Genomic DNA, 18,107 nt, shown 5'->3' with positions numbered 1-18,107 from the left:
CAGCCACCAACACCTTGTTGCATGCGTCTTCTTGTCATCCGCACCACATAATCCAAGCGATTTCAGTGGGCCAGTTCCTCCGGCTCCGTCGGATCTGCTCTACTGATGCCGATTTCGAGTTACGAGCGGAGGAACTGAGACAACGCTTCATGTCTAGGGGTTATAGCGGTCGGAGCGTGAAGAGGGCATACCACCGTGCCAAATACTCCAACCGTAATGGGTTACTATATAATAAAGCCACAAAAAAATCTGGCGGCAATAATATAGTTAGATTTATTACATCTTATAACCCTCAGCATGAGAAGCTACGCCTGGCCCTCAAAAATGCTTGGCCTATTTTGAAGGTTGATCCGATCATGAAAAATTTCCTCCCGGATAATCCTCCAATTACGTTCAGACGTGCTAAAAATCTGCGAGACCAATTGACGCGTAGTCACTATGTTGGGCAAAATACATCAACTTTTCTGGATGATATGCGGCAGGGTGGTTGTGCTCCGTGTGGGAGGTGTGTCGCCTGTCCCAACATTGACAAATGTACAACATTTGCTACCTCTGATGGTATGAAGCAATTCACCATCAGACAACGCATTTCATGTATATCCCGTTACGTCATCATATATTATGCTACGTGCCCATGTGGCCTGATTTATGTGGGTTTGACCACACGGCAGTTGAAGGTTCGGGTACGTGAGCACGAGTTGGGTATACAGGCGGCAGCCTCCTGCGTGGACGTGACCACCCTTAAGACCTTGCCGCGTCATTTCAGGGAATTCCATCATAGTGACAGTACACTATTGCGCGTCCGTGGTATTGACCTCTTGCATATTAATATCAGAGGTGGTAATCTCGCTAAACGTCTGGCGCAGTTGGAAACGAGGTGGATATGGACATTACGAACAATCCACCCTAATGGATTGAATGAGAATATCTCATTTGCGCCTTTTCTGTGATCTTCCCTTCCCATCTATGGGTATTCTGTTTCTATCATAAGTGTCATGTACATTGTTTTTTTAATCTGTTTTTAACTTGTGTATTTGTTGTTATTTAGGGTGCTCTATATCGGTGCTATTGCTATGGATAGGTGAAGAAGATATATCTGAATAACACTATACCAGCGGGATGTGTGTCAGCTCAGCCATCGCCCTGCTGTACATATATATATATGTGTCTATATATGTATTATTTTTCTGCGTCCTGATCGGTGTTATATATGTATGTTTGCATATGTTCTTTTTCGTGGGGTGTTTTTGTTGTGAGATTTATATTTTGTGTATTCCTGTATTTCTATTATTGTGTATGATTTGTTTGTTGTCGTGATTTCGCTATATTTGTTGTATTTTAGTTGTATGTCTTGTCCATGGATTAAAGTATATGGGCTATGACGATTCTATATCCATAGTTTTTGAGGCGTTGCTTAGTAATTTGTTTTATTATGTGGGTTTTTCTCCTATATACATGCCTCTGTATTTTGGTCTTTCCCCTGTTTGTTTTTTCACCCTGCTATGTCCGCGCAGGCGCTGTTCCTGTAGTTAGTTGCCAGCAGCGTCTCCGTCGCCATGGATACCGGATCACGTGGGCCTGCGTGTTTCCGGTTCCGGTTGGCGGCGTGAGCGCTGTGGTTGGCAATAGCTGCCGATGTCGGCGTCCTCGCCGCCGCATGGGGCTGCATCACGTGTATTGACGCGTGTTTCCGGCTCCGGCGGGTGGGGGTGGCGCCGCGGTCGGCGGCATCTGCAGGTGCTACATTTTTTTGGAGGTAATTACCTCTGGGCCTGACTCACTGGGCGTATATAAGGTCGGCTGATTGCATTTGTCCCTCACCCCCACCTGAGGAAGGAGCTGGTCTGTGGCTCCGAAACGCGCGTTGGGGTGGGCTCTGGGTCCCCCATTGCTGAGTATACCAGGTAATGTGCGTCATACTATTTTGTGATACTTTCTTGCTCTTTGGATATCGGGTCATAGTACCAGTGTTTTGTATATCTTTGCCCATATTTATGGATTGATGTCCAATATATTCTGAGTATGGTATGCTTCGGCGGTGGGTGGTACCTTGGGCCCCTTTTATGTACTGCCACTTAGTGTTGTATTGTCTATACCTGTGCTTTTTTGTACCTGTTTCAATTCATTGTTTTTAAAATGTATTAATAAAGGTAAATTTTTATGGGATCTATCTGCATTGTGTGTGGTGATTAGGACTTCTAATCTTCTTGTAGGCCCCATTCGGTAATGGCAGAAGGTGTTAAAGGTGGACAGATGATTTTTCATACAAAATGTGACACTAGTCACTACTCAATGTGATGCTAGTCACTACTAATTGACTTTCCATGAGGCAAGATAGTCAAGAGGTCTGGGATCAGTACCAAAAGGGTTCGTAATAGACAAAGGTAAAAGACAAAAGTGTAGTCAGGTCACATTCCGAGGTCAGAGTATCAGGAAGGTAGCGGATCAAGTCAAAGGAGTAAGTCAAATGGATGATCAAGTGTAAATCCACAGGAGAAATACACACACCATGTATACTAAATAGCCTCGTATTTACCAAGAATGGATGAGACCTGGAGGAGATCTCACAGACCTAGACAGATAAGAAGGTCGAGTTGTCATTCACAAAATTCACACCTCTGCCTCAGATTGAGTGGTTGAGATGTCACTTACAAACCTGACAGCTCAGCAAGCCCTCGATCCCATAGGGCAGCAGAGCTGTTATTTAGAACGTCCATAGGACACCATAAATGGTCGAATCGTGACAGAAAAGTCAATGAAATGTTATCCAGCCTCATTTCATTCACCAAGTCTAAAGATTACAACCATGGTTCATGTTTTACATGGGCCACTTTGACATCCAAGTCTCCGATGATATTGAATAAGTCTTGTTTTAGCTTTCGTTGATTTCCTCTTGAACTTGATTGTAGAATAGTTCAACATCCTGCTCCTTGGCTTCTGTTGTTGGTGAGTACACCTGTGACATGGATTGGCGCTCCTTGTAGTCGTATCGATATGACTATCACTGACTGCATTGTACTTCAGGACACTGACAGCCAACATTCAGTTGAAAATAAAAGTGACACCGTTTTGTCTTAGGTTATTGGGTGATCATTGCCAGAATAGTAGACCCAATGTTTGTTTGACTGGAAATGTCTGGATTGAGTCCATCTTACTTTGCTAATTCCAAGTAAGTTGAGCCCTTTTGTGTCCATTTTGGCTTTAACAACGTCGAGTTTGGGATGATAGTTTCCCTTCATTTGTACAATGTCATATACTTGCTCTCAATTCTATGACAGACTTCACGCCAACGTTCAACATTGCATTACCTCCAATTTTATATAGAACTTCACTTGTTTAATAAAGTAAAGCTATCGTGACTTTTTTCTCTCCGTTCTGGTGGATGTCCATCATTGTCCTATTACTTCCTGATACAGATGTGTCAAGATCATTGTACACACCTGCTTTACGGGAAATTAGACTTTTAAAATTTTTTTTATTTTATCAGCAGGGCCCAGTTGTAGGAGACTCAGACCAATGGCTGAAATGAAGGCACAGAAGCATGTGAAGAGTGAAAAGTCTATGAGCCAGTGGTCTTCTTGTGAGCATGAATTGACAATTAAATATTGTTTTCGACAATCGGCGGGGGTATACCATACATAAATTTGCCTCGTTCGGATACTACCGCCCCCTACATCTCCATTGTGAGCACTTGCGGCTCGTTATCTTTATTGCTTCTTGGATTATGGACTGAGTGGTTTTGCTAACGAACTATTACAAGACAATTCTGAAAATGCCAATATCGCTCAGACCGCACATAATGTCTCAGGTACTGAACGAGAAGGAAGAGCAGCGTGGATACGTCTTATCTGCAGTCGATGCCCTATCTCCTCGTTCAGCATAATTATGATATCTGTAATATGCGGTTACCAAGGTTCCTCCTGCAGAAATTGATTTTTTAATACCCAGTGGTGAGAGCGGTCCCACGGCAATCTACATTAAAAGGGCTCGTCCATCATATTGTAGGCAAAACATAATCAACACAGGATGGAAAATTCTACAACTGCATAATATACTTTATGTTTCAATTAATCTCCATTTTCAAGTTCTCTCCTTGTCAGTAAAGAAGAACAATCAGAGACTCAAACAGGACTTGTTACAGTGGACCATTGTAACAGTTTCACTGACAGCAATCTTGGAAATAATGAGCAATTGAAACATAATAAAATGTAAATTAGAAAAGCAGGCATGCAAATTAGCTTTCTCACAGAGTAAAGTAGAGCCATCTATTGGAGATAGCTACGATATAAGTCAATGTCCAGCTATTTAAAGGCGACCCATCACTTGCCATAAATATGTAATTTTTTCGCCTAGTATAAATGCCGCTGTTCTCCTGAATCCGCCATTGTTTTTCTTTTGTTCCTGTGCCTCTCTGTTCCTGAGATATAGCCCCTTATTCCCTGTATGGAAATATAGACTTGCCAGGCAACTCTGGTCCTCAATGCTTCCTTGTGGGTGTCTTCATGAGGGCCACGCCCCTTAAAATAACAAAACTAGATTTATATACAAAGAGTAGGAGGTCATATCTCAGGAACGGTGAGGCACAGGAAGAAAAAAACAACAACGCCGGATTCAGGAGAACAGCGGCATTTACACCAGGTAAAAAAAAATCCATATTTATTTAATGGGCCTCCAATAGGTGGCTCACTCTTCTGGAAGATAGAAAATTTGCTTTCTTATTTTTTCTCATAAAGTATTGAAAAGTAGACTCCAAATTTCACTGATCTTCTTAAAATAATTAATTCCCCTTTCCCCAGAAATAAATGTAAAAAAACTAAGCTGCAGTGCTGCAATACACAACCAGACCTATAGACACGAGAGGCGCTGTTTCTGGAAGAAAGCATTCATACATATTGTATAATGTTTTTCTTAAGCTCATATAACACAAGGGTTCCTGAAGGTAGGGTTAATAGACACTTACATAGGTGCAAAAAATTAAAAATACCTTATTTTCCCCACATCTGGTCCCATCCGCTGTAGCATCAAGTTTGGATCTGCAGGAATCCCTTACTGCACACCACAAAGTCTGGCACACATTCTGCAAAAAATACAAAATGGAGCAAACCATAAGATATCATCCTAACACTGTACGATCTTGTACTGTAACTTTGCATTAGCTTGTCATAAGTTGCCTAAGGACAAGAATCTGCAAGTTTGAACACCCCCATGCAACTCCATGGTACAGGCATTGTAGGGGTTTCACTCACTCAGGTGCGATGGCTGACACTTAGGAGGCAGGTTCCAACAAAAGTTCAAAGGTTTATTGCTCCAAAAACCAGTTAGCATAAACAGAAAACAAATAGCCTTTAGTTCGGGCAAAGGAAAAAAAACAAGTGTCCATTCCTTCAGGCTCAGTCCTGGAGCCTTAACACACTCTGGAGGCTAGCACCTCCACACATATCCACTGTGTTAAGCATTAGGCTTTCTTTTATATGTCTAACCACACCCAGAACCCATCACATGACCAGACATGTGGTTGTGACATCACCACAGGTCCTGAAACACATATAGGTAGCTATGGTTACATCACAACGGCAAGCCATCTATGTGACACATATCTCCCGTCGATTTGATACCCTTTAGCCACAGTATATAATGGTTAATATGTTAATTTCCTCCTCATTCCTTCCATTTTTGTCTAACAGGACAGCAGGGGTGGAGATTTACTTTCCTGGTCTTTCTTGCAGGAAGAACCGCAGGGGCGGGATCTTTCTGCAGGAAAATTACTGGCAGACAGAGACGGTTGGTGATTGTGGAGAAATGATGAGTGGTGGTCGATCTGAGACATTCATTTTACAGTTCTTTCAATTTTGATGAAAAAATTGAGTTGAGGACCCCTGCCAAAAATTACCGATAGTTAGTCCTCATGGAAGTGTTTAGCTGAAGCTCAGGTTTTACCCGGCAGCCAGGGCAGCTGAAGGCTCTATGTCTGTCATCTTCTTGTATGAAATAGAGGTACCAATGTTAGTTCTACTAGCCTCAATTAACACAGGACTGGTCACGAGATCACAGGATCCCGGTAGTATAAGGCTAGGGTCACATTGCGTTAGTGCAATCCGTTTAGCGCTAGCGCTAGCGGATTGCGCTAACGCAATGTTTTTAAAGGGTCGCGTTTCGGGGTCGCGTTAACGTCCCCGCTCTCGCAGATCCCCGATCTGCGAGAGCGGGGAACGGACCTCGGGCGCGCCGCGGACGCTGCAAGCAGCGTCCGAGGCGCGCTACAAAAGACCGGCGCGTTGCTAGCGCGTGCCGAAAATGACACGCGCTAGCAATGCGCTGGTACATTGCGGGCAATGGGAGCGCTAACGGACGCGTTGCATGGCGTTAATTTCGCCGTGCAACGCTGTCCGTTAGCGCTCTGACCAAAACGCAATGTGACCCCAGCCTTAGGGTGTGAAGATCCAAGACCCACTGTAATAGGACTGGTCTCAGTTACACTAAAACATGTTTATCATAAAAATTCAATATATAAAGCAAGTCAACCAACACTGTAGTCTTCTTGACCTTTGAGTAACAGTTCAACAATAAAAATAAAAAAGGGGAAAAAAAATTTTTTATAATTTCAGCAAAAATAATTGACCATCGCCAACTACTGTTGCAAATCTAACCCGAGCAAATTATTCTAAAATAGAAGTGTAGTAGTATGTCAAAATGTGGCTTTAAAAAGTTTATTTTTTCTATTGTTTTAAACTATTTACCTAAAATTCTATAAAAAAAAAGAAAGAAAGAAAGAAAGGAAGAAAGGAAGAAAGAAAGAAAGAAAGAAAGAAAGAAAGAAAGAAAGAAAGAAAGAAAGAAAGAAAGAAAGAAAGAAAGAAAGAAAAAAAAAAGTCACAAAAATCACACCCAATAAAGTTGGTCACCAAACACATACTAAACAGTCCAAAATATTCCGGACCTCAGTAAAGAACTTATACATTAGTCAACTTACAACAAAATATGATTGCGGGGGTCAGACAGCAGGACCCCTCATCGATCACATGAGCGAGGGTCCCGCCGTCCTGGGTGACCACAGCTCCAATAACTGGTTATAATCGAACCTATTCCTCAGTATCAGCGGAGGTCCTAGCAGTCGGATCACAAAGTGATCATCCATTTATCACCTTCCCTGTGGGTAGGTTACGGTATATACGGTATGTTGTTTAGAGGTTGACCCCTTTAAAGGTGCAATGATTGACATTTTTTTCAATCAGTCCACATTTCTTATTATTATAGTCATGGCTGCTGTAAAACACGTGAGCCACTGTGCGGTATCATTTATTAATCCATTTACGGTATTATTTTATTACACTTATCAGTGAAGATCTTTGTATAATTTAAGGCTGGGTTTTGGCCACATTTTTCCATCATATCTCAGTACATATTAAATTAATTTTGCATGCACCAGATTAGATCAATTTGTGTACTGTTTGCTTCACCGCCTCACTATTCCCAAGAAATCTAGATTAATAATGTAAGAGTACACCAGGCTTGTTGGTATTAGGCACCTCATCCATAACAGCTGCATTACTATTACGCTAGTTAATCATTATCCCGTGTATCGGGGACTACATATGTTTCCATTATTATGATTATTTGCCAGGGTTCAGGTCTCTAATGGCCGCGCTAATAAGTATGGAAAGCCGCTAATCTGATTAAATTAACTGGCGGGAGCATTTTGAGATGCATATTAGACATCTTACAGCACCGCGACCCCCGACATACCTTTTAGCCAACCTTATCTGGCCTCGTCCTCGGATAGTTTTTCGAGAAATGTGATAATGAGAAGTAGAGGTGTAAGATGAATATTTGCAACCTGCAAATCCAGGAAACAGGGCGAAACGTGATAATCCGAGTGGCACAGGATCCTCCGGCCGGGAACGGGATCTCATACATTACTAGCCCCTATAATCCCAGAGGACTATGGAATAAGTCACTGGGGTCTAAGTCGTGACCGGCAACCTAATAACTAATCATGCAGTAATAAATACATTTCTACATGGTGAATCAGTCTGAAAGAGCAGAAATATCGCAAAAATGGTAATTCTTGATTGATCTCCTATTTTTGATTGTTTTCCAGAAGACGTGTGGGTTAGCACAGGGGCAAGGGCTCCTGCTGCAGCCATATGCTTCACCGTCAGAAAAAAGGTCTGAGTTTTGTAAAAAAAATAAATAAATAAATAAAATTAAAAAATGGGTGAAATTTCTATTTTTTTTAGGAATTTATGAGTACTTTATTAATGATTTCTCATGAATTATTATGTATGCCCAACCTGTAGCTCGGGAACCACATGTGACGCACGGGCCCGTTATGTGTGGCTCACGGTTTTCTGCCATCGTCGTGTATTAGCACCAGGTGTAGCAAACAGCTATAAAGAGTAGATCTCTAGAGGGTGATTTTTGTGTGTAGCCTGCACTGAAGAGCAGATCTGGATGGGGGTAAGATCGGAAACCCTGGAGCTCGGCATGCTGGCTTGGTGTGATTCAGTGGAAAAGCTTCGGCTGTCATTATACCAGTAACGGGTGCTCTGGGTGTCACTACTGGGCGTGTAGCAGGAGCTGGATGTGCCTCGCGACCTTGGATGTGCCTCGCGACCTTGGATGTGCCTCGCAACCTTCTCTCAGAGCTGAATGTGTCTCTCAAGGTGAGAAAGTTTGAGGACCTCTGATGTATACTATGGTGAGATAGTGTTCTCATCTCTCTCCAGATCCAGTGCTGCGTTGCTTCTCTTCTCCGGACTGTCTCATGTATTCTCTGGCACATTGCATTTGCCACAGACATGTTGCTGGGTCATATAAGCCCGACTTAAGAAAAAAGGATGCTGCCTGAGTATTCAGGTAGCTTGAGTTCTACTACTTTATTATTCTAGTTCAACGTCATCTGCTCTGCGTTATTACGAATCTGCTGTTCCAGCTTGTCTGATCTGGTGGGTGGCTCTGCTGCTCCAGACTGTTAGAGTTAGTGCCCACTTCACTAACCCCACTATACCAGCTGTCTAACGTCAGGTCTGCACACCAACAAGACCAATATTCCATATCAGCTACTACAGGTTTCAGCAACAACCACAATGCTGTTCCAGCTCATCCACACATGGTCTCCCTCGTTAGAACTCCACTGTTCCAGTTCAGCTACATACAGTCTTCTGTACTCCAGTTTAGCTACACCACTACAGGTCTCTACATCTCCAGTACTTCTACACTACAGAGTCATCCACCTGCTGCACCAGCACCTCCTGTCCGTGCTGCGTAACATCTGTTCATCCAGACAGAGGTTTTGAGGATCAAAAATAACTTTTCATCCTAAGGTTCCCTTGATGGTTTGAAGATTTACTTTCTAGTCTGTGTTGAGCTACATAAACATGTATATGAGGATAAACATAAGTCTTGAGCTAATAATTATGGGATTTGGGCTAGTCGTTATGGGATTTTACCTTTGTAGGAATGACTTGCATAAGTCAAAGTAAAAAAGGAAACACTGATAAAAGTTTAAGAATTGGGAACAGCAGCCAGGAGCAACAAATTGGGCCCTGGAAAAGTGAAAGTACCATTTGTACAACTGATGGAGTTGCCTGGCGGCCAATGTGGTCATTTAGAAGTTGGTATTGTGCAGTTTTTCGCATACGGACTCACATCCACTAATTGGCAGAAGGTAGCGTTGGGCCCGTACTGCAGCTGGCACTGGTGGTTGACGTCATACAGCACTCCTGGGGCGATCAGCGGGAGCTTAAAATCCTTCTTTGCAGGTAAGTCATCAAGGCAGGACCCCCATCCGCGACTGTAGAGCAAGAAGAGAACCAGATCAGAAGCCACCTTATAAAGCATGGATTCCACAATGAATAAGGAGCTTAGCAACTTTAAGATCTATCCATTATTTACTCTTCTGGAAACCGTCAACAAGTATGCCAACCGTTGTTTATGGATTTTATTCTTTCGTGCCTGTTTAGTAGTTTTGAGAGCAACACATGATTGTCTGCCCTACATAACCTGACGCACGAATGCTCTGCTAATCATTAATATAGGCACACAGGGGTGTAAAAAAACGTAAAAGGACCCATCATTTTTTAGAATGATAGATCAAACTATCAAACTCTACAACTCCTGCTTATTGATGGTTTCCAGGTAGCATTAGCAGATTTCTTTTTTCAGTGCTCCTTGGCAGTACCAAACAATGCTACTCTAGTCCATGTGGCTGTATCTGGTACTGCATAGAAGCCCCATACATGTAAATAGGGCAGAGTTGAAGTCCCAGATACAGGCGCATAGATCCAAAATGCTGTGTGTTGAAAAACTGAAGTGGAAAAATTCACTGCAGAGTCACTAAAGGTTCGAAAAACCTCTAAAAAGCGAATTAACTTTTTCTAATTATCAACATTTTATATTCATTTCTTATTATTTATTTTCCAGTGCAGGGCTGAAAAACTCCTACATGCTGTAGATCTAAATTATACCTGTTGTTACCTGCTGCCACCACCAGAGGGAGCTGCATATTGTGTTATTATTGAGTGCGCTGTACAAATGTCTACAGGCAGCACTTAGAGTGCCATCTAGTGGTGGCTGTTGGCATCCAGAATGTTTTATTTGAATCTATGTCTATTCTGGGGGTTTGGAGCTCTGAATCAGGAAAAAAAACCCTCAAACTTATAAGGAAATAATCACAGAAATCAGAATAGAATTTTAAAGCTATTTAGGTAAAAGAATGTGCTACAAGGGAGACATAGATTTTATGGCTGTAGGGGTGGGACGTGGACAGATAATAGCATCAAGAGGTAAACTGAATCACAGGTGACTCACTCTAAAAAACGTGTAATATATTCTTTGCTGCAGGGCGACCATGTCAGCGGCGAGGTGTCATACTGCAGCTGACGGGACATTATATATGGCTGTCCTCCTGAAGATTCACAGTCGTTTCCTTGGCCATCGTGCTGGATTCCAAAACTGGATGAAAATCAGAAAATCATAAACCTTATTCATACAATCGTATTAGAATTTCAAGATATACATTTTTAAAATACGTAAAATGGGTCTAAGGGTCATGTGACAATATAATTGAATTCATTTTTTTTATTGCCGATCCTTTAAGTCCCAAGTTTACAAATTGCTCTGAGTTCTCTTATTGTTACCCCAACTGCTGCTGCATGTTACCTGGTTGTATTTGCCATCACCACGCCCCTCACACCACATCACGTCCTGCTATTGGTTGAAGCTGCTCATCATAAACTTTTTGCTCTGCAGATATTGGCTAAAGTTGCTCCTCACAGACGTCCTGCTTGGCTGCTATTGGCTGAAGCTGCTCCTCACAGACTTCCTGCTTTGCTGCTATTGGCTGAAGCTGCTCCTCACAGACTTCCTGCTTGGCTGCTATTGGCTGAAGCTGCTCCTCACAGACTTCCTGCTTGGCTGCTATTGGCTGAAGCTGCTCCTCACAGACTTCCTGCTTTGCTGCTATTGGCTGAAGCTGCTCCTCACAGACTTCCTGCTTTGTTGCTATTGGCTGAAGCTGCTCCTCACAGACTTCCTGCTTTGCTGCTATTGGCTGAAGCTGCACCTCACAGACTTCCTGCTTTGCTTTTATTGGCTGAAACTACTCTTCACAAACTTCCTGATTTGCTGCTATGTACTGAAGCTGCTCCTCACAGACTTTCTACTTTGCTGCTATTGGCTGAAGCTGCTCCTCAAAGAATTCCTGATTTGCTGCTATTGGCTGAAGCTGCTCCTTACAGACTTCCTGCTTTACTGCTATTGGCTGAAGCTGCTCCTCACAGATTTCCTGCTTTGCTGCTATTGGCTGAAGCTGCTCCTCACAGAATTCCTGCTTTGCTGCTATTGGCTGAAGCTGCTCCTCACAGATTTCCTGCTTTACTGCTATTGGCTGAAGCTGCTCCTTACAGACTTCCTGCTTTGCTGCTATTGGCTGAAGCTGCTCCTCACAGATTTCCTGTTTTGCTGCTATTGGCTGAAGCTGCTCCTCACAGAATTCCTGCTTTGCTGCTATTGGCTGAAGCTGCTCCTCACAGAATTCCTGCTTTGCTGCTATTGGCTGAAGCTGCTCCTCACAGATTTCCTGCTTTACTGCTATTGGCTGAAGCTGCTCCTTACAGACTTCCTGCTTTGCTGCTATTGGCTGAAGCTGCTCCTCACAGATTTCATGTTTTGCTGCTATTGGCTGAAGCTGCTCCTCACAGAATTCCTGCTTTGCTGCTATTGGCTGAAGCTGCTCCTCACAGATTTCCTGCTTTGCTGCTATTGGCTGAAGCTGCTCCTCACAGAATTCCTGCTTTGCTGCTATTGGCTGAAGCTGCTCCTCACAGATTTCCTGCTTTACTGCTATTGGCTGAAGCTGCTCCTTACAGACTTCCTACTTTGCTGCTATTGGCTGAAGCTGCTCCTCACATTCTGCTCTGATCGCGCCTGCATACACTCTGAGCTGACAGCGTCACTTCCGGTCCGGCGAGCACCAGCGTCCTTTTAAACCCAGGCAGCACACTCTCAGCAGCATGCCACAACAGCTAGGCGCGGGAGCGGCGCTCATACTACAAGCAAGCAAGGTAATGTTTCCCTATATTGCTGCTCATGGGCACATTAGCACCGCTGGCTCATAGTATACCACTGCTGCCAGCACATTGATACACACCTCTTACCAATTACAGACCCTGCATTTGGGGACATTTACCACATGGGCATACCATAACAATGCTGAGGAAGAGGTATCGTTTTCATAGACTGCCACTCTAAATGTGTCTTCCTTGATCCCCTTACCATATTTTATTAACTTTCACCATTTTCTACAGTGTGCTCACCAGCCTCAAGGGATTTTCCTCTACACTCCATTTATCTTATATCCAGGTAAACCTGTTTCATGCTCTCCTATGTAGTTCTCCATGGTTATTTCTATCTTAAGGGCCTCGCCTCTTTGTCCTGCCTCTCCCTGTGCTTTTTCTTCATATTTTTTTCATTACGCTCCATTAACTGCCTTTAAGATATTATTGGTGCCTATTGTATTCAACGTACATTGTTTTCCGTTATGTTCGCAATTGGGGCATCTTGATTGTTTATCCTTTATTTTTGATTTTACCATGTATGCTGACATATTGTTTAGGTTGCATATTTACGTTCATTCTCTTGTTTTGTTCTAGTGCCCATATGATTAAGACTCGGGAGGAGTCGAAACGTCAGTTTAACCTCTGGTCGCTTTCTACATATGGAATCCTATGTTTAATGTCCTTAATAAATTCTCACTATTATTGCATTATAAATGAATAGAGAGCGCGGTGTATTCTATTCCCTCCGTTAATTAGGACGTCAACAGTCCGTTACACCAGCACCTCACTCCCTTAGAATATGAGTGCGCGCCAATTTTCTTATTATTACACTTTGTGTATAAGACTGGGAACACTGCTTTGTTACAACAGTTTTCTCTGCTTTCTGGATATCCTTAAAAAGGAGCAGAATTCCCAGTGTTAAAGAGAACCTGTCACCTGAATTTGGCTAGTCCTTTTTTGGGTCATATGGGCAGTGTTTTCGGGTCTTTTATTAACCCCTTTTTTTTCCCGCTGGCCGCACGCTGGTCGCGAAATTGACTTGCCATTGATTCGCTTTCCTCCCTAGTTAATGCGTGCGCAAAGCAATCTTGCCTTGCGCACGCGCAGTATGCTTTGCCCAACTGCGGGCAAAGCCGAAAACCATTAGTGCGCATGCGCCGGCGCACTATGTCCCAGAACTATTTTGCTGTGTTCCGGGACATAGTGTGCTGGCGCATGCGCACTAATGGTTTTCGGCTTTGCCCGCAGTTGGGCAAAGCATACTGCGCGTGCGCAAGGCAAGATTGCTTTGCGCACGCATTAACTAGGGAGGAAAGCGAATCAACAGCAAGTCAATTTCGCGACCAGCGTGCGGCCAGAGGGAAAAAAAGGGGTTAATAGAAGACCCGAAAACACCGCCCATATGACCCAAAAAAGGACCCGCCAAATTCAGGTGACAGGTTCCCTTTAAGGGTATTTTGTGCAGAGTGCATGCTGAGTGAGGAGGACGTCTGTGAACATTGATTTCAACCCATAACCACAGGGCAGAAAGTAAAGTCAGGGAAGGGGTTTGCTTTTGGCAACTTCTGCTGTACGGCCCAAACCAGTTCCCCCCATCTAATTTACTGTGATATACTCCCTGAGTTACACATTACAAAATTAGAAAATGTAAGGGGATAACTCCTCTAAATATCTTTTCAAGTTTTTCACGCCTATAAGCCAATGAAGGATATATTTTGCCAGACATAAATATTTGGATGGAAATTTCCATCTTATCTGTGAGATCAGTAACACATTCCTATATTAATACAATTAACAGTTGATCTAAATGTGAAATGATAAGATGTGTGGATTTATTAGATTACCCTATTAATGTCCGGAAATATTCGCTATATTTATAGCTGAATGAAAATGACCATAGCCGTCTATTACACTGACTGATAGAGGAACCAAATCAGATATCCCGTCGTTTCATATCATTTATCGCTATCAATTAACCAAACGCCATGAAGACCAAGGAGACCACCGAACAAGTCAGGGACAAAGTTGTTGAGAAGAACAAGTCAGGGTTGGGTTATAAAAAATCTCCCAATCTCTGAAGATACCGGGAGCACCATCAAATCCATTGTCATCAGATAGAAAGAACATGGTACCCCAACAAACCTGCCAAGAGAGGGCCACCCACCAAAACTCTCAGCCCGGGCAAGGAGGGCATTAATCAGAGAGGCAACTCAGAGGCCAAAGGTAACTGTTAGGCTGCAGCTCCACAGGTAAGTGCAGACTTTACTAGATGGCAGCACAGTGGAGAGAGGGCTGAATCCCTGTTCAGAGCAGACCAGCAGAACTGCAGCGAGACTACCACCAGGTGGCAGCAGAATGGTCAGACAAGCCAGATTGATACCAGAGAGTAGCGTAGTACCAAGGGGAATTCCAAACACAGAGACGGAGGAGCGCCAAAAGGTCAGTACCGGTCCGTAGCAGAAGTACCGGAGGGAAGAGATAGAATCAGGTCAGAGCCAAAGCAGAGTTGAGTACCGGGAAATCCAAACACACAGGGACACACAGAGTCGAGGCAGGAAGAGAGGAATGAACAGACACGGGCAAAGACAGCTAAACGCAGCAGGACAAATCAGGGTTTCACAAGAGCCAGCTACACACGCCGTAGGCAGGAAATATAGCTAACACTGCCTGCAGGATGCAGCGCAGATAAATAGCAGACCCAACACTGGAACGAGGCAGGGAAAGCTAACCCCTAACATGACCAGACCGGGAAAGGAGAGACAAGACCCCAAACCCGGTCTGGATCATGACAGTATCCCTGAAGGAGCTGCAGAATTCCCAAGCAGAGACTGAAGTAACTGTCCATAAGATCACAATAGTATGTACACTCCATAGAAGTGGCCTTTATGGAAGAGTGATCAGAAAAAAAGACTTTACTTACACAAAAAAAATGTAAGGCTCATTTTGAGTTTGACAAAAGACATTAAGGAGACTCCCCAAATGTATGGAGAAAGCTGCTGTGGTCAGATGAGACCAAAATTGAACTTTTTGGCCACCAAGGTAAACATTGTGTCTGGTGCCAAACCAGCACAGCTCATAACCCCAATAATGCCATCCCCACAGTGAAACATGGTGGAAGCATCATGCTGTGGGGATGTTTTTCAGCAGCAGGGACAGGGAAAATAATCTGAGTATAGGGGAAGATGGATGGTGCGAAATATAGGGATATTCTTGAGCAAAACCTGTTTCAGTCTGTCAGTGAATTGAGACTGGCACGGAGGTTCACCTTCCAACAAGACAATGACCCAAAGCATACTGCTGAAGCAACACTCTAGTATTTTAAGAGGAAGGGTGTAAATGTTTTGGAGTGGCCGAGTCACAGCCCAGACCTTAATCCAATAGAGAATCTGTGGTCAGACGTGAAGATTGCTGTTCACCAGAGGAAACATCTACTGGTAAGAGCTGGAGCAGTTTTGCCTTGAGGAATGAGCAGAAATCACAGTGGCAAGATGTGGAAAGTTCAGAGAGAATTATCGAAAGCGACTTGCAGCTGTAAAAGGAGGCTCTGCAGAGTACTGACTGAAGTTTTCAATTATTTTGTCCTAGTTGTTGTTTGGTTCACAATAAAAAGAAAACCAAATGTTCACAGTTGTAGGCATGTTCTTTACATGAACTGATGGAAACCTTCAAAAAAACTTTAAAATTCCACGTTGCGAGGTAAAACATGAAAAATGCCAAGGGGTGAATACATTTGCTAGCTACTCTATCTATCTATCTATCTATCTATCTATCTATCTATCTATCTATCTATCTATCTATCTATCTATCTATCTATCTAACTATCTATCTATCTATCTAACTATCTATCTAACTATCTATCTATCTATCTAACTATCTATCTATCTATCTATCTATCTATCATCTATCTATCTATCTATCTGTCTAACTATCTAACTATCTACAGTGGGGCAAAAAAGTATTTAGTCAGTCAGCAATAGTGCAAGTTCCACCACTTAAAAATATGAGAGGCGTCTGTAATTTACATCATAGGTAGACCTCAACTATGGGAGACAAACTGAGAAAAAAAAATCCAGAAAAACACATTGTCTGTTTTTTTTATCATTTTTTTGCATATTATGGTGGAAAATAAGTATTTGGTCAGAAACAAACAATCAAGATTTCTGGCTCTCACAGACCTGTAACTTCTTCTTTAAGAGTCTCCTCTTTCCTCCACTCATTACCTGTAGTAATGGCACCTGTTTAAACTTGTTATCAGTATAAAAAGACACCTGTGCACACCCTCAAACAGTCTGACTCCAAACTCCACTATGGTGAAGACCAAAGAGCTGTCAAAGGACACCAGAAACAAAATTGTAGCCCTGCACCAGGCTGGGAAGACTGAATCTGCAATAGCCAACCAGCTTGGAGTGAAGAAATCAACAGTGGGAGCAATAATTAGAAAATGGAAGACATACAAGACCACTGATAATCTCCCTCGATCTGGGGCTCCACGCAAAATCCCACCCCGTGGGGTCAGAATGATCACAAGAACGGTGAGCAAAAATCCCAGAACCACGCGGGGGGACCTAGTGAATGAACTGCAGAGAGCTGGGACCAATGTAACAAGGCCTACCATAAGTAACACACTACGCCACCATGGACTCAGATCCTGCAGTGCCAGACGTGTCCCACTGCTTAAGCCAGTACATGTCCGGGCCCGTCTGAAGTTTGCTAGAGAGCATTTGGATGATCCAGAGGAGTTTTGGGAGAATGTCCTATGGTCTGATGAAACCAAACTGGAACTGTTTGGTAGAAACACAACTTGTCGTGTTTGGAGGAAAAAGAATACTGAGTTGCATGCATCAAACACCATACCTACTGTAAACCATGGTGGTGGAAACATCATGCTTTGGGGCTGTTTCTCTGCAAAGGGGCCAGGACGACTGATCCGGGTACATGAAAGAATGAATGGGGCCATGTATCGTGAGATTTTGAGTGCATACCTCCTTCCATCAGCAAGGGCATTGAAGATGAAACGTGGCTGGGTCTTTCAACATGACAATGATCCAAAGCACACCGCCAGGGCAACGAAGGAGTGGCTTCGTAAGAAGCATTTCAAGGTCCTGGAGTGGCCTAGCCAGTCTCCAGATCTCAACCCTATAGAAAACCTTTGGAGGGAGTTGAAAGTCCGTGTTGCCAAGCAAAAAGCCAAAAACATCACTGCTCTAGAGGAGATCTGCATGGAGGAATGGGCCAACATACCAACAACAGTGTGTGGCAACCTTGTGAAGACTAACAGAAAACGTTTGATCTCTGTCATTGCCAACAAAAGATATATTACAAAGTATTGAGATGAAATTTTGTTTCTGACCAAATACTTATTTTCCACCATAATATGCAAATAAAATGATAAAAAAACAGACAATGTGATTTTCTGGATTTTTTTTTCTCAGTTTGTCTCCCATAGTTGAGGTCTACCTATGATGTAAATTACAGACGCCTCTCATCTTTTTAAGTGGTGGAACTTGCACTATTGCTGACTGACTAAATACTTTTTTGCCCCACTGTATC

General features: G+C 43.1%; 1 protein-coding gene and 1 long non-coding RNA gene across 2 annotated transcripts in view; one reads left to right on the top strand and one right to left on the bottom strand.

Annotated features, from left to right (window-relative positions):
* Positions 1 to 2,106, top strand: part of LOC138660464 (uncharacterized) — a 148,229-nt gene extending 146,123 nt beyond the window's left edge. Inside the window, exon 3 of the long non-coding RNA XR_011317866.1 lies at positions 1,049 to 2,106. This is a non-coding gene — a long non-coding RNA (uncharacterized lncRNA). The remainder of the gene's footprint in view (positions 1 to 1,048) is intronic.
* ADAMTS12 (ADAM metallopeptidase with thrombospondin type 1 motif 12) overlaps positions 1 to 18,107 on the bottom strand; it is a 601,127-nt gene that overhangs the window by 166,560 nt on the left and 416,460 nt on the right. Inside the window, exons 8-10 of the mRNA XM_069745983.1 lie at positions 10,810 to 10,953; positions 9,649 to 9,793; positions 4,985 to 5,077 (exon numbers count right to left, since the gene is read on the bottom strand). Of these exons, the coding sequence (XP_069602084.1) occupies positions 4,985 to 5,077; positions 9,649 to 9,793; positions 10,810 to 10,953 (382 nt within the window). The remainder of the gene's footprint in view (positions 1 to 4,984; positions 5,078 to 9,648; positions 9,794 to 10,809; positions 10,954 to 18,107) is intronic.

Source organism: Ranitomeya imitator, chromosome 1 (assembly GCF_032444005.1).
Source record: "Ranitomeya imitator isolate aRanImi1 chromosome 1, aRanImi1.pri, whole genome shotgun sequence".
In the NCBI taxonomy this organism is placed as follows: Eukaryota; Metazoa; Chordata; class Amphibia; order Anura; family Dendrobatidae; genus Ranitomeya; species Ranitomeya imitator.
The sequence above is the reverse complement of the archived record's forward strand: the minus strand, read 5'-3'. Positions and strand labels throughout refer to the sequence as shown.